At 37.5% G+C, this 17,827-nt stretch overlaps 1 protein-coding gene across 1 annotated transcript in view; it reads right to left on the reverse strand.

Annotated features, from left to right (window-relative positions):
• Nucleotides 1-2,434: 2,434 nt before the first annotated feature.
• DCAF13 (DDB1 and CUL4 associated factor 13) overlaps nucleotides 2,435-17,827 on the reverse strand; it is a gene marked incomplete at its 5' end in the record, with an annotated part of 24,926 nt that continues 9,533 nt past the window's right edge. The window contains 5 exons of the mRNA XM_010162645.2: nucleotides 2,435-2,912; nucleotides 3,570-3,733; nucleotides 13,073-13,208; nucleotides 15,330-15,494; nucleotides 17,290-17,372. Coding sequence (XP_010160947.2) covers nucleotides 2,825-2,912; nucleotides 3,570-3,733; nucleotides 13,073-13,208; nucleotides 15,330-15,494; nucleotides 17,290-17,372 — 636 coding nt within the window. The remainder of the gene's footprint in view (nucleotides 2,913-3,569; nucleotides 3,734-13,072; nucleotides 13,209-15,329; nucleotides 15,495-17,289; nucleotides 17,373-17,827) is intronic.

Here is a 17,827-nt window from a genome sequence, read left to right on the forward strand (position 1 = left end):
TTATGGTTGGACTCAATGATCTAAAGATTTTTTCCAACCACAAAAATTCTATAATTTTCTGTATCTTATGTGATGCTAGGGATTTTATTCTACACACTCAAGTATGTACACATGCAGTGGCATGTATGAATATCCTTTTTGTATATAATGATTTAGATAAATCTAGGTAACCCCTTTAAGGTGATTAAGAGGAGGACTGATTAAATCTCTTAAATCACTGAGGGGAGAAAAAGGAAAATTAAGAGCTCCAGCTCCTTTAACAGTGTCTAATGCATTTCAGTGATGGCCTCTGGCAGACATTTACAAGCGCTTCTTCCAAGCACAGAGCTACCACTTGGCAACTACTATATTTAAATAAATAAAATTTAAACCCCTACTCTTATTATTATAGCACTACACATTTTTGGTGGATGGCCACAAAAAGCGTGGGAGACCAACTGTAACGGTTTCCAAAAGGGACAAATCAACAGCAGTTAGCCCAACAGCATACAAATCCATGGACAGAAATCCTTTGAACAGAGAGACTGTGAATGACACCTGCAAAATTCCAAAGGACTGACTTCCAATCAGAAAGCTGCAGCGTGCAGCTACACTGGTTTTACAACTAACGTGTTTCTAGAACTCACAGCAAGACTTTATTTTGGAAAGCAGACTTTTTCCTGGAATGCTAGAAGAGTGCCCCACCTGATGACAAGACTAAGATCTCTGCACAAGACCACACTCATTGAATTTGGAAAAGGAATTAATATCCAAATACACAAGCCTCCAAGTATCCTCCTAACTTTAAAATCCCTTTTTTCAGCATGCTGTTACAATCTCTCTAGCGACACTTTTAGCCAATTCTGATCCTTTGAGTTGCTCCACTTGGGGGACTGCCTGAAAGCAATAGTGCACAAAGGTCTTTGAACGTAACGAGATCCTTTGGACGTGCCTGATGCAGTACAGCTCCTACACCATTACAACACTGCAACCAAAACTAACTTCAGAACTGAAAGCTCTCTACTTACATTCAGAGTTCTGCACCAAAGCTAATAAATTCCAAGTGGCAGGACTTGCTCACACGAGAGGTTATCATGACTCAACAAATCAACAACCAACTACATCAACCCAAGCTAAACTGACAAGGCTGAAAATTTTTAATCACATTCCAGAAGATTAGTCTGGTTTTGCAAATTGTGCAGGACCTGACTACAGCTGTGTCACAAGCCATACTTCAGACCGCACATTCTCCCTCAATTTTCTCAGTGTTTTGGGAAGGAAATAAACGGTATCTGGCACAGAGCGCACCCTGTATTAGTACAACAGGCACACAGCCAGCATCAGCCTATTCCCTGAACCGTTCCACTGTTTCTCATCGTCATACTTGTAGCTCTTCAGATCTGCTTCTCTTCCTGCATCACCCCACAAGGTAAGTGATCCAGAGAGTAAAAGACACATTATGGCCTCTTTTCCCTCAACAACCACCATTTTGCCATGATGATCCAGGAATCTTGCCCAAACAGTCCTGGAAGAGACAAGTGACAGAGTAAGAACTACAAACACATACGGATGTTAGTGTCAGTAGATACATTAAACAGGATGCTACATGAAAGCAAGTGCTCAAGAGTGCTCAATTTCCAGATTAAAAGTTCAACTATAAAGTTTATTTTAATTTTATAAAATTTTTTTGTGCATAAACTCAGGGAAGGAGGAGGGTAGTAACAAGACTGCATAATAGTGCAAAGGCTTAAAAAACATCCTTTTGTACAGAGGATGTTAAGCAACGCTTATGGTTATTACATATCTCATATTTCTGCAAGAGAAGCCTTCAGCCTAGAAGGCCTAGTTGAATTCCAGCATAGTTTTCTGATCACCTTGGTATCTTCAGTAGAAAGTAAAGTCTATCCCACTGGAAGAGAAGCAGAGAATTTCCCAGACAAACAGTAAAAGAACCTTGGGCTACAGGTACTTGCAAAATGTGAAGCTTTTATTTTTTTAATATAAATTTAAAATAGAAGGCTTATAATAAATCTTACCTAAAAAAGTTTCTGGGTTTTATACAATTTATGCCATCTTTCATCCAGATTTTAGAAGTTTTAAATAAGCTAAAGAGAGAAGATAGTTATTCATCTATGTCATTACTAATATTAGCAACTTCAACAGTCTGAAGTTTTGTCAAGTCATATAACAATAGATGAGACAACAGAACAAAACTATAAATATGTTTACAGATGTCTGACAATCCTGTTGAATTCTTTTTGGATAAAGAAAAATAATATATTGTACAACGCAGTATATTTGTCAGTTGGAATAATCAAGATCTAGTCCATTGCCTTAAGGTCACTTGTTTACTTTATTAGATTTGTTTAAAAAAAAACAAAAACAAAAACAAAAAACCAACCAAACAAACAGAAAACCCAACAACGGTGTAATGATAACTGATTTTGTAACTCTATATGGAAGAAAGGGGTTTTTGCCTCTGACAAACTTGTATCAAATTCATCCTTCTTTTGTAGTAATGGTACAAGGAATAGGATTGGAACTACAAATATCTTACAGCAACTACAAAGTTATCTATCTGCTCGTATCATAAGGGTCAAACTCCACTGCAATACACAGTGTTGGGCCTGTAACATTCAAGTGTCAGTGAAAGATTACAGGGACAATTCTTACAACTACCCAAAGCAGACGATGACTTGAGAAATCGGAGCAAGTGTATACTTGGAAGAAAAGCCACGTTTCTGAAGCCATACACTGTCTTACCATGCCCATCAAATTTCATACAGTGGATTCATTCAACAGTGATATTTTCTTTCATTGTGACATTTTGTACATGTGAAAACAATTATTTCACTACTGCCACAATATGTTTCTTCCTCTCCGACACAAATGGCACAGATCCTGGTTTGCTGTGCTTACGACGATTCAGTTCCCTAGAAACAAAAGATGGAAAAATGAAGTTCAGTAGTCAGCACAAAGATTTAACAAATACTAGGTTCCTCCTTAAGCTACTGATGGAGATATCCTACAACTAAAATAAATAAAAAAAAATTGCTCACTTTTATTAATAAAAAGCCACATACTTACTCCTTTGAGAAGAAGGACTGTGCTTCTGAAAAATAACTTTAGAATTTACTAATTTAGAAGAGTTTCAAATTAAGCCTTTTCTTGGGAGCTCAGCTTGCTTGGTTTTTGTGTCAACGGGATTTGCTGCTCAAGTTTGTAGATTCTTTCAGCTGATAAAGATGACTAAAACCCACCACTTTTCTGTTTCCACTGCAATGTTGCATCATGTCATGCTTAACAGAGCATTGTGGCTCCTTCCAACACAGTATTTGCTCCTATTTCTTCAGTGAACTTTTAGGAAGCAGACAGCCCTCACTGATATTGGCAATTGTCTGCCTTTTCCTTATAATCAAAGGTTAATCAATCTAGTAGTTCATGATCACTTATTCAGATGTTATAAGTAGTTCATACTTGTTCCTCCCACACAGTGCAGCTCTATCACTCCCATACACTGCTGCTACAGCACTGCAGTGATGCATTTCACTAAGATCAAGAGAAAACAAAGCCAGAAGAGGAAGACATACTTTCGTCGACGAGCTTCTCTCATGATACGTTGCTCCTTGATTTGGCAAAATATACTTTTAGGTAAGTGACGATGTTGAGCTATGCGTCTGATCTTTGGGTGATACTGGAACTTCTCCTTCAGCTTCTGATTGTAATTCATAGCTGCCTTCTCTCGTGGTGCAAGCTGCAGGGAAAACAGACAAACGTTATAAAAGAACAGGGATTTAACTGTCATGATCTTCTCTACAAAACAAAATTTTAACTTTTAATTCAAATAGCTTCCTTCTAGTAAAAGGCTGTAACCACAGAAAGTTCAGTATTAGAGTAGGTAAGTATTAAAAACCTACAATTTCAAGAATACCCAAATGCTCAAACAAAAAAACATTATCACAAGTTTCAAAGTTCAGTGCAGTAACTGAATTTACTCTCTCATAGTCATATTTTAATGTGCTATAGAGAAATAAGAGAGAATAGAAATATCTGAATGTAAAACCTCTTTGATCAGAGTCTGCCTGCTTTCCTAACATATGCTGATGATCAACTTTCGCTGTGAAACAAAGATTTGCAGGCGTTTTAATCACTAGCCCGTGTAAGTACAAATGGTGTTAATGAACTGTCTTTATGAAGAGCTTTACAGGCAGCTCTTCAGCTGGCCTACATCTTGCCCAGCGCCTTCATCCATTACGAGGCACCGTGTACACACCAGATTTAAAGTATTAGCTTGACTATAAGGCACACAAGGAGTTCCAATTGTCATCACACAGCTAAAAATACCTTAGTATTGCAACACATGAAATAAAGGTAAGCTAATACAACCACAACTTTAGTTTCATCCATGTTTAAAATTAAGTCTGAGCCACCATTAACAACACTGAAAATGAGAAATGCCTTTTCCTGACAGCTAACCTGCAGAGGATTTCCCACCCCACCGCCACAACTAGGCACGTTTCCTTTGGTCCTAATGCTTATTTATCAAAAGAAAAAACCAAATCTGTGTGCACTGTGTTTTTCTTTAAAGCATGCACTGCTTCACAAGGAATATCAGTTTCTGTGTGTTTTGGACTTGCTCAGATCTCTGGGGATTTCAGCTGCATTTCAGTCTAGTGAGATTTCATACAAACAAAAATCTGTTAATATTAAACATGAACAGAGGATAATGCTGTCCTCTTCTTCCTACCCTCCCTCCCAAAATACACTCCATAACTCCAATATTTCAGCATCTAAAAATCCTTCATACTCTGAAATAAATAGTGGCACAAGTCTTTTGCCCTCCCACTTTTGCTTCATTCACTACTACCTGTGCCTGAAGTATTGAAAGCAAAACAATAGTTCACCTTTTATGTACTCAGCTTTGTAACTGACTCGGCTTCACTGATTTCTTACTTTCTCAAGAAAAAACAGAAACTGAGTTTCAGACACTAACAAAAAAGAAAGGCAATAATAAAAGCAACAACTTTATTACACACAGAAAAATTTGGAAATTCCAGCTACTTTTATTATGAAGCATGTTTTTTTTCCCCCTTTGAAATCAGCAATTAACTGTTTCTTCTATACTCTGGAATTCACTTTTAGAAATTACTTTCTAGAATATTTCATAAATTCTGAAAAAATAAATATCATACTCAGATAATTTTGGTCCAAAATAACATCAATGGTCTGAAAGCAAGTATCAATAAAACATATGGCAAAGGAGTTTCTCCTTTGGGACAACAAAGAAACCAGGTACCAGAGGCAGAGTTGCTCATAGCTCAGAAAATCCTTATGCAGGCAGAGACACATAATACCCTTGTTCTCCACACTCTCTTGTTTGTAATAACAAATCCTTCTGCTTTAGTTACGTTTATCATGACCTATCAAGTTGCAAGTGAGTAGATTTTACAATCTTAACCCACTAAAACTAACACACACAGCCCAGCCTTTACTGAAATTCCCTCTAGTGAGCCAGCCTGAAGAGCAGGTTCAGTCTCAATAAATCCCAGGTGTTTCCACTCTGCAGAAAACTGCCATCATAATCCAAATTAAAGAGCTTTTATTTTAATTAAATGCAATTATTTTCCTTTAATTTAAGAAGAGCAAATTGCTAATGATTTAGTTTAACCTTGATGATTCTAACAGACAGGAGGTGAATCTGTAAATTAAAGACACACCCAGGATACCTTATTTTAAAAATTAATATAGATTAAGCAGTGGTTATGCTTGAGTCTGATTACATTTCTACGTATCATGTAGTATATAGAAAGGCACACAGCTGGTGACTTTCCATCCAACTACTGAATGCCAACGCCCCATAAACCAAAGCTGTGCTAAGTACACCCCACTGACACAATCCTAAAAGACAATTCTGCAGTAATGACAAGTTTCTGTCTGTTTCTGAAAGACAGCAGATAGCTAAGAAAGCAGAGTGCACTAACACATTAAATTCCAGTCTCTCTCTTGCAAGACATTTTACTATGGTCAACATAAACAGCTGAAGCGAACTGCACCACTTCCCATTCTGCTTTGAGCTGGAGAAGATGCCGTAAACGCAACACAATTTAGCAGGACTAGAGATTTCCTTTATAGGGACTAGAACACTCTACAATATAATAAATTAGGATTTATATGACATCATGAGAAGAAGATATGCTCAAAGATGATATATGATGCTTTTGTCACACATTCCAAAAGTGAATGTGCAACTTCCTTCCTTTATGAGGGAAACAAATTCTGTGTTGGAAAGAAAGCGGATTTGTACCATTAGTTCAGCAGCACTGACAGCAAATACCTAGAGTGAAAAAGGGAGGAAAAGAACTCTAAAATGCAACCAAGTTCTCAGCAATAGGAAAACGTGGCCTGAGTAAACTGCCTATGCCTCTTTCCTCCCTCCAGATGCTAGAGGCTGGTTATTTTTCCTCTCTAAGCAGAAGGAAAGTAAGCATTTTTCCAGAGCCCTGATTGAAGAGCTAAAACCACCTTTAACAAAAATTTCTCCTTTTAAAGAGGGCTGTATTTCTACTGTGCAGCATTTAGAACTCCACGCTATTAGAATCCTGTAATTCTGCATGAGAATATAAAATGGTTGTTTATCTACCCTGTCCAGGTTGCCCTTCTACGTCAGGGCACACAGAGCACAGATGCAACGTATTTTTAGAATACAAATGTATCCCAGCAATTTCCTACATCACAGCTTGTCTTCATTTAATTTTTTTCCATCACTTTGCTGAAAATACCTTTCTAAATTTATTGCCATAAAGTTTATTACTCACTGTTTCCTTGGATCAAAAACTTATGGCCTCTTTACATCTCAATGGATGACAAAAAAGAAGGGTAATATAGATGTTAAGAGCAGAAAGTCAGAGCTAAAGGGATGAAACTACATGTGCATCCAATCAAAAACCCAAAATCACTACAAAAAGAATGCCATGTCACACGACATCTGGTACTGCTTGTCATCAGCCTTATCACACAAAAAGGAACTGGAGATCTGGACACGCTGGAGAGCTGGGTGGAAAGGAACCTGATGAGGTTCAACAAGAGCAAGTGCACAATCCTTCACCTGGGGAGGAATAACTGCAGGCACCAGTACAGGTTAGGGGCTGACCTGCTGGAGAGGAGCTCTAAGGAAAAGGACCTGGGTGTGCTGGTGGACAGCAGGTTGGCCATGAGCCAGCAGTGTGCCCGTGTGGCCAGGAAGGCCAAATGTATCCTGGGGTGCTTTAAAAAGAGCATGGCCAGCGGGTCAAAGGAAGTTCTCCTGCCCCTCTACTCTGCCCTGGTGAGGCCACACCTGGAGTACTGTGTCCAGTTCTGGGCTCCTCAGTTCAAGAGGGACAGGGATCTTCTGGAGAGAGTCCAGCAGAGGGCCACAGAGATGATTAGGGGCCTGGAGCATCTGCCACATGAAGAAAGGCTGAGGGAGCTGGGATTCTTCAGCCTGGAGAAGAGAAGACTGAGAGGGGATCTTATCAATGACTGTAAATACCTGAAATGTGGGGGCCAAATGGATGGGGCTGGGCTCTTTTTGGTGGTGGCTGGTGAAAGGACAAGGGGCAATGGGCAAAAACTGGAAGACCAGAAGTTCCACACAAACTTAAGGAAAAACTTCTTTACTGTGAAGGTGATAGAGCACTTGAATAGGCTGCCCAGAGAGGTTGTGGAGTCTCCATTTCTGGAGATGTTCAAAACCCTCCTGGATGCTTTCCTGTGTAACCTGGGGTAGCTGCTTTGGCAGCAAGGTTGGACTAGATGATCTCCTGAGGTCCCTTCCAACCCCACCATTCTGTGATTCTGTGAAATGCATGGTAGAAGCAGACTGAAAGGATATACAATTACTCAGACAGTTTTGATGCACTCCTGCTAATGCACTTTGCTAGATCAAAACCAAGCCTTTAATTGCACTTTCTCCCATTTTTTCCAGTCCTTACTCAAAAGCTGTTCTTTCTACATCTTGGAAGAAAGCAGCAAACCTATGCTCCACTACTGTTACACTCCCCACACTAGTTTTACACTTACTGAAATATCAATCATTCCCAAGCAGAAAGGTTTTCTTCTTCAGCTGTCCAGTGCTCTGTTCCAATTCTGACCCACTCTGGGAATGTAACAGAGCCAAATTTTGCAGCTGTTACTCACAGAGGTAATGCTACTTCGCAGTTACACTTTAAGAACTGCAGGTGTAGATTTTTTCTAATGTGTCGACAGATTGAAGAACAATACAGCTTTTGGAAGTTTTACTGATGGTACATTGCTTTCACTACTAGTCAAAAAATCCAATCTGTCCCTTTCTTTGTATTAATTATATTAATTCTATTTTGTTAACTGAAACTTACTCTATTACTGATGCTTTTCCAGTCTTTTCACTCAGACAAGGCTCTATTTTCCTCTTTTCCTCAAAAGCCAAAGTCATTTATCTTTTCAGGTATCACAAACCTCCCCAAGAGCAAAGGTATAAAAGCCTCAAATATACTTAACATGTCATATTTTATGTACAGTATTAGAACTGTCTGGAGTATCTCAAAATTCTTTTTTAATTGTGTCTTTTTGTTTCTAGACATGCAAAGCTAGATGTTTACTGCTTTAAAAATAAAACCTGTTAAGTCCTATTTAATAATATTTATTATTTAATAAAACAAACTTTAATAAAAATTAAATTTAATAAGAATTTAAAAAAAAAAAAAACACAACAACTGAACACTACAAACTATTTTAAAGCAACTTCTGTAGTAGCTCCAGAGAGATATGGGTTTTGTTACCCCAATGTTGAAACCCATGCAGACTTAATTGTCAGTGGAGCGGAGACACAGCACGCCTCTGGCTCCTCCAGAGACTTTTACTTTAATGTTTCACTGATTTTAAATAACGAGTGTGATGCCGAATACAGTAAAACAAACAAACACACAAACCCAGAAGAAACATGCATGTCAGAACTGATGAAGCCACAGTTCAGAAAGTACAACTTTCCAACTGGATAAATGTTCATCAGTCACAACATTAACTACTATATATTCACCATAACTTTCTTGGAACCCAGCAATGTCAGAACCAAGTAAGACTAAGTACTCACCAAAGAAAAAAACGTTTGATTACTATTTTTCTTTCTCTTTCAGGATGCTGGTTTCCATTCACCTCCACCCCAAAAATATCCTTCTTAAAATACAATGTATTACAAGACGTTAGCATTATATCAGAAATACAGTGACCTTTGGATGAGTCATTCAATCCAATCTTCCCAGTGAAGAAAAATAGCAGACCAAGCAACTAAGAATTTAAGACATATTCTGACACTTCCGACAGAATTACTGAGTGTTCAGCTTTGAATATTCAAAATGTTCAAAAAATAGCACAGACTTTGGGAGAACTGGACATTTATAAAATGAGCAAGCATATGCCTATGAAGATAAGAGCACCAATCCTCTCAAAAAGAAGGAGCTGGTACTTAAGAAAAACAGTGGAACCTGGTAAATAGCCCTTAACAGTTGTGATGTCAAGAACCACAGGATCTACCAGGTTGGATCAAACAACTACTGGCACAGTTGCTTGAATCCAAGCAACATTTCCAAAGCATATCCAAGAACATTGTAAGCCATAAAGATTCCACTCTTACATTCTATTAGCAACAATTACTCTCTATGCATCTGAAGAATAAAATTTCATAGTGCTTCTAAAAAAATTTTTAACAACTATAACAGCTTCAGGCAGTTATTAATTCAATATCCAAGCTCCTTCTTGCTAAATTCAATGCTTCAACAGCAACATGCTTGAACACATTTCCACACGAGATAGGAAGATGAGAAACGCGGTCTCTTCTTCTCATAGCACAATTCTTTTCAAGTCCATTAGCATCATCCATGTGAAACGAGAGCAGTTTTTCTACATAATTCACTATGCCTCTTGTAAGTTCTTCCTGTATCTCAAAAATTTTGATTTCTTAAGATATCTTTTGATGTTGCAAGGGCTTTTTGTTGTTTGTGTGGGGGTTTTTTTGGTTGGTTGGTTTTTTTAAGATAGGATGACAAGTTTTGTATTCTAAATGAGGGAATGACTTCCATTTCTGATAGCAAAAAAACTCCACCCCACCAACCCAAAACCAACTAAACAAAAACCCTCAAAAAAACCCCACATGCCACTTGACCTGTGCGCTATAGACAGCTATTGACTTAGTTCTCTTGGGAGCTGATAGCCAAAGAGCTTTGTCAGAAATGGTTACAAACCCTTACACACACACACGCAACAAAAGCTGTATTTGTATGATCCCATGAGAGCAGAACTGAACCGTACACTCAGCCTCCAAGAAGCATGTCAAACAGCAAGAATGTACTTACAAACAGGGGAAAAAAACCACAAAACCAACCAAACAAAAAACCAACAACCAAAAAAACCAAAAAGACCCCAGCCTGGCTGTTTTATGTAGGATTCACTGTCAGGTCAAGGAACACAAGAGTATTGATGTGCAGACCATGCCCAATACCCAATAGTCCTAATTGGTAGTTCCTTTCTTAAGCCCATCTATGGCCAGTTTTCACTGATGCAAATACTACAGAAAACAGCAGAATGTCATTTGCCACTCGACATTTTGAATATGTAAACAGCAGTTAAGTTGTCCTTTTGACACATATTTTTCTACAATGCAGGAGTAGGTGGGTTTGCCTATCACTTCCCAGAGCCAGCTATCCTAACTATCCTTCATAAGAAAAGGAACAACATCATCTAGCAGTCAATAGAGCAAATTTTCTGATGACATCTGAAAATATTAGGAATCATTCTATATGAAAATGTGATTTTTGACATTCTTTTTATCCACTTCTTCCCAAAAAGGGTACAGAGTAAAGCTGCATGTAAAAAATACCAGACAATTCTTTTATAGAACACCATCATACAGGAAGACAGCATGCTCCTTCTCTACTATGAATATAGTGAATAAAGAAGGTTTCAGCTAATACTGTAAAACCAGGTGAAAAGGGCATTGCCATAACTATATGGATACGACTGCAGGAAAACAGGTAATATTTCTGCCCAATATCACATTGTCTAAGCAAATTCAACATAAAAGTTAAACCAAAAAATAAAGCCAATAAGGAGCTTTACACAGTCCCTAAAATTACTAAGTATGGGACTGATATTTAAATGGTAAATGCTTTAATGAAGCACTACATGGGAAAATTCCAAGAATCACTTCAGAACAGAAAAAAACCCAAAACAATAGAATCATAGAGTGGTTTGGGTTGGAAGGGACCTTTAAAGGTCATCTAGTTCCAACCCCCCTGCAGTGAGCAGGAACATCTTCAACTGGATGAGGTTGCTCAGAGCCCCATCCAACCCGACCTTGAATGTTTCCAGGGATCTTCTACCACCTCTCTGGGCAACCTGTTCCAGTGTTTCACCACCCTCATTGTAAAAAATACCTTATTTTTATCTAGTCTGAATCTGCCCTCTTTTAGTTTAAAACCATTACCCCTTGTCCCACCACAAGAGGCCCTGCTAAGAAGTCTGTCCCCATCTTTCTTAGAAGCCCCCTTTGAAAAGCTGCAATAAGGTCTCCCTGCAATAAACTCTCTCACAGCCTTTCCTCATAGGTGTTCCATCCCTCTGATAATTTTTGTGGCCCTACTCTGGACCCACTCTAGCAGGTCCATGTTATAGCATCCTCAACAAAAAAAAAGAGTTATTCCATTAAAGAAATTCAACTCAAATACTAGTTTGTGTTCAATTAAGGAAATTAAACTCAAATATTAGTTTGTGACCACAAACACTGTACAGGCTACAAAGATTATTTTTTTCTACAGCTCAGTAGCAAAGATGGGCCTACGATGGGCCATAGCTAAAGATACAGATGTCCACATCCAGTGCTTCACAGTGCGCAACAGCCCATGAATTATCCCACTGCACACTGTAGCCCTAAGTACTCCTACCACACCCATTCACCTGTCACCTCTCCCAGCTCTGGGCCACTTCCCTCCTGCACAGACACCATCACCTGATGGGGCTTTAACCATAAACAGCCCTAAACATAATTATAAAAAAAAAATCCATACCCTTAACTGTACAATATTCTTTCCTGAATTACAGCTTCCCTTTCCTCCCCTCTCAATCTTTCACAAGATCAAGCAGAAATTCCCCCAAGTATTATTTGACAGATATGCTGATGAGCTCAGAAAAAGCAACATAAGCACCTCCAAGATACCCTAACAATATAAAGCTACATAAAGGGATTTCTCCCAGTGGACAAAATGTCAGATTAATTCTCCAAAGTTATTCAATACTTTAATACAACCGTGCAGATGAATACATGCAAGTGGTAACTGCAATAGAACATTTTGGCTTTGTCTATACATAAGCATTTGAACAACTGTAACTGAAAAGACATCTCTAATTAGACTGATGCCCGTTCCTACCAGGAACACTTCAACCAAAGTGACTTACATTGAATTAAATGGCCTTCAGACACCACACTAGTTTGCCTACTTGATATCTGAGAGTTATATAGATTAATGACAATCTCAGTCATGCATTGGTGCAAGCGGTCTATTTTACAATGCACATGCTTATCACAGTGCGAACTGCACAAGAACCAATCACATGCTAGTCAAAGTTTTTAAAAGTATTAACCCTAAGCTTCAGTAGAATGACTTCTGTATGGCAAACCGGAATTTATTGCTTTTTCTCTAGATCAAAGGGATGAATTTTTACCTGTATCAGCCAGGTAAAAAACCATAATCATCTTTAGTTAGAACTGATGATTACTGTTAACATCAAACAAGACAAAAAAAAGTCCCCCTGTGTAGCAATAACAAGGCATGTAATTTCATTATTATCATAAGCTGCAGTAAATGTGCTGAGCTATACTCGGCATGTCAGTTTCCAAATCAAATACAAACGTCTATAGTTTTACATTCTCCCTTTAAAACAGTTTTTAGAAGCTGTCTATAATTTTACATTCTCCCTTTAAAAACAGTTTTTAGAAGCTAAATAGGCTAACCAGTTGTAATAACAATAAAGATATGCCAAATATCTTGTCTTGTGATAACAAAAAGCAAAATTCAACTCTTACCACTCCCAGTTTTTCAGAAGCATTAGCTTTCCACAGACGAATATTCATCTCATCTGAGCCACACAGAATATATTTGTTATCTGAAGTCCATTTTACAGTGATGACGTGCTGCATTCGCTTTGTGTGATATACCTCCCTAAAGCAGAGAAACATTTTTAAATGATCCATCATCACTTTTCCCACCAACACTACCTTTGAAATAGCAGAAAGCATTCTGTTCAAGTTAAAATACTTTTTAAAATTTTGTTGTTTAAAAAACCTGACTTTTTTTTTTAAACACTGTGCTGATCTTAAATATGGACAGATGTGATCTTTATATAGAGATTCAGAAAAAGTATGGCAGTTAGACTGATAAAGGACAACCTAGGATAAGATGCTTTTAAATTAAGTGTTTTCATAGAAATTACAGTAAAAAGTTAAAGAATAACTCTTTTTGCAAAACATTCCATGGGTATACAACATGACATGCATACCATTCCTAAAATAATTTGCATTAATATGCTGTTACACTGATCAAGCATGACAGAATGGGACTGCAGAAGAATGGGTGCCAAAGAATCTGATAGCACCATTATGAACAAGAAAGAGAACAGTAAATAAACACCTCCAGCTCTCCAGTTATGACATGGCAATGAATTGGCTATTCTTCATTGTGATTTCCCTTCTTTCCCAAAAAAATTATTTCCTTATCATTGTCTAAAGGGCTCCTAGGAAAAAAATTAAAACCCTAAAAACTCAAAGAAAAGTCTCCAGTCCTGCAAACAAGAACTCAACAAGAAATATCAGCTAGTAAAAAATGATCCAGAACTGCTGTGTGGCTATTAAAGCATAAACTACATTTTATTTCTGACAATTAGGCTCTGCCTCACTAGATTTATGGCCATCACACCAAAGATGAAAATAGGGGAAACAATGAGGAAAATTCCTTCCATAGGTTGGAACAATCTGCTATAACATGGAATAAAGCCTTTTACTGTTGCATTATGGGGTCTGCAAACGTCTGTGCTTTAACTTTGCATATCACCCCTTTTGTGAACATTACTATTCCACAGAAAGGAAAAACTGTGGAACAAAAGAGCTGCTTAGTAATATAAGAACTTAAAAAATTAAGAATTTTTTTTAAAAAAAAAGAAAAAGAAAAAAGAAAATACCACCAAAATAAAAACCCAAACTCACAAAGGAACTGCAATACCTAATTACATTTAAAATATCATTCCAAGACAGGAATCTACTACTTGTAGACTAGTCACAAAGGAAAATGTAAACAGCACCTCTCAATCCTGAATGCAGTACAGGAGCATACCAACAGTTATGCTTAATAATGCATACATAGCTGTATCAATCAATAATAAAAATATAGTCCTCCCCCAATCAGTATTTCAACATTTCCACCCCACAAACCACCTAGAACGTGACCTAGTAGCAACTTTTGAGGGGGCGAGGCTGGAGAGAGAAAGGCAACTAGAAGTAAAATAAAGTTAAGAATAAATAAAAAAGAACTGACAACAGAGAAAAATGAAGGTAGGTTTATGAAGAACAAATGATACCAGACAGATCTGATAACTTGCTTCAATTTTCATCAAACTGAAAAAAAATTAATAATGGAGACACAGTAGATCCAATCTGAACTTCAGCAAAATATTTAATACACTGCCTTATGAAATCATACATGAAAAAATAATTCAAAATGAATTGTATTCAAAGCATTGTCAAATTAATCAAAATTAGTTGACAAAATATGAACAAAAGGTAGTAAGTGTACAGAAACAGATCACTAAAGTGTCCCAAATTGATCCTCAGGAATTCATATCTTGCTTTTCACATACTGTCTTAAGCAATCATCCATATAGGATGAAGACAGTTGCGAGAAAACCAAGTGCTACAATGTTGTAAGGCAGATACAACATAAAGTGACCTAAAAACATTAAAGATACATATAGAGGGAAATAACATGGGACTCATCTTGGTAAAATACAAGTGAGTACACCCAGGAACAACCACCCACCATAATTTTACTCTAAAACTACATAAATACTGCTATCCATTAAGCAGAAGTTCTACTCTAACACACACTCCAGAATTACCTGTCAATACATGACCTGTCAGTCTCAAGTTATATACAGAATAAGATATCTGTATTGACAGAAAGTGAATGCCTCAGTGAATATGCTAATGAATTAATTAAAAATTTTGAGGACTAGGAAGGGAGGACACTAGAATGAATGACAGCAAGAAAGGAAGGAGTACAGTCACTCACCGGCTATGACCTTTGTCTACAGGAAAAATGCGGATAGACTTATCAAAGCTGGCAGAGACAAATTCTTTCCCAGTAGGTGAATAATCCACATCAAGGACAGCAGACACGTGATCCATATGCACTCGCACAGGTGATTCAAGAAAGCGCATATCGAAAGTATATAAGCTTTAAAATAAATACAACAGCAGCATAATATCTTAACAACTCCAAAGTAACTAGTACATTTTTGCTGAACAGCTACTTTAATCATACATAAACCATACTTAAGGATGGATCAAAATTGCAAAGGGAACTCCTTGGAACTGCTCATAACACATGAAAAGAAAGAATGATGCATCGTTTAGGGCTTGAAAAAAGCTTATTAACCAGAGCCTTTAGTTATTGGGTCAGACCTAGGTTTCTTGCTCACTCTCAAAGAACAGATAGTCTCCACTATTTCCTTCATCATCTGTTTAGGGGTCACTGACCAAACATATTTCTCCAACCACCCCACTGTCCTCATTTACTTCATCTTCAGATACAAGTGTATAACCTGAACTTGTACAAGCATCTCTGAATCATTACAGCAACCCTATGAACTCTGTAAGGTTTCTAGACACTCCCATACCAGGAACTCCTAGTAATTCAGAATCTATTCCACAAAGTTTCTATTTGGCTGGCATCCTCTCTTTCCTATTGCCTAATTGTTTTCAGACAAGGCTTCAAAGCTCAGGTGAAATCTACCTGTACTCCCTTTGAATCAACAAGCCCACTGATACATAGTAAGGCATAATAACTGAGTAGATCATTAACTTGCCTAGCACCAATAAGCAAAGGTGCTTTACAGACAAAGCATTTAATGAAACTTAAGATACACTATTTAGTAGAACTACTATATTAAAAACTTGTAATTTAGCAGGTTTCTCACCCTCCTCACTGCAGATGAATGCATAACTGGAATTAATTCAATGTCTCTTATTCAATAGTTTACTGGCAACTATTGCTTTTTCCTTCTAAATTCCCTCAGAAAAGTACGCCAGCATCATACTCAAAGCCACTGCTCCAAATCATCAGCTAACACTTGCATGTGCATTTGCCACTGCTCTTATACTAAATGCTTTATTTGCAAGAGGACAGTTGCCTCCAACAGTAACAGACACCATTTTCAGTTTAACAAGGGGAAAAACAAACAGATTAGGTAGCCTGGTAGCCTGACCATACCATACCCAAAACAGGTGAAAAGCAGTATATTAAATACAACACGCACTTTCAAGGTCTGAGACAGATTCCATCTCCTTGGAAAAAAGCAGCCTTAAGATAAGTGATAAAATTGCTAAGTTATAGAAGAAAACAGTGATCTATTGTCAGATCACTGACTTCCTGGAAAAAAGGAGATGCAGCACAATTTGCAGTGGCCTAGTTTTTGAAAAGATGGGCGTTTCAAAATATCAGGTTAGCTGTCCACATGAGCAGTATTGTTCAAAAGCAGAACACTGCTCTGAGACATTGAACTGAGAAGTATTGCAGTCTCTGGAACTGCTTCACAAAATAAATTTTATTTTTATTTTTTCTTTTTTTTTTTTAAGAAATGTTCACAACAAAATAGCTGATCAGTACAATATATCAAGCTTCAGACAAAGTGGCAAGAAAATAAACACTATTTGCCTCAGACTGGACCAATAATATTTCTTTTCCAGGTCCTGTTGCATGTTACACTTGCATTGGTTCAGCTGCATTTTTTGGTTAAGTTACACTGCTTTTTCCCCCCCGGGTACTGAAATACAGATAAAGAGGCAGTCTACTATCAAGTCAGTTATTTTTTTAAATCAGTGAGTGTACAATTCTCTAGGTTATTACTTAAGTGATTCAAATACAGAGTTTAAGTAGTTTTTTAAAAACATATTTTAGCATGATGATAAATCACTAAGATACAGATTAAAAACATAAAATAAGGATTATCAAAAAGCAAGGTCATGCTTACTTGTAATCTTCATTTGCTGCAGTAAAAACAAAAGCTTCCATGGGGTTCCAACACAGGGTATTTGTCCTCATGTTCAAGATAACCTGAAAGATATTTGCACATTGCTACCTTATTATAGGCAGTAAAATACTCGCTATAGTTCAAAGCTTCCTATGCCACTAGAGACAAGCACCTTCTAGATACAGAATTATGTCAGAGGAACACTGACGTGACAGAATGTTTCCCTAGCAGTGTTAGAACTGGAACTCAAGAACTTCTTGTCCCTCATCATATGCTCACTGCTTCGTGCTGCACTGCAGTTAAGTTTTCCTCTGTAAGTCATCTTAGAAGCAAACTCTTGTCAGCCATCATTTAACATGCAAACATGTTAGTGGTTAACATGCAAGCCTGGAACTTCTGAAAAAACTAACTTAATCATATTTACAGGAACCTTTAGTTAAGTAATGTATAAACATGTCTAATTAAATGGTTATTTCAAAGGATACAGAATCATAGAATGTTGTGAGTTGGAAGGGACCCACAAGGATCATCAAGTCCA

The sequence above is a fragment of the Antrostomus carolinensis genome, unplaced genomic scaffold, assembly GCF_000700745.2.
Source record: "Antrostomus carolinensis isolate BGI_N321 unplaced genomic scaffold, ASM70074v2 scaffold12412, whole genome shotgun sequence".
Lineage (NCBI taxonomy): Eukaryota > Metazoa > Chordata > Aves > Caprimulgiformes > Caprimulgidae > Antrostomus > Antrostomus carolinensis.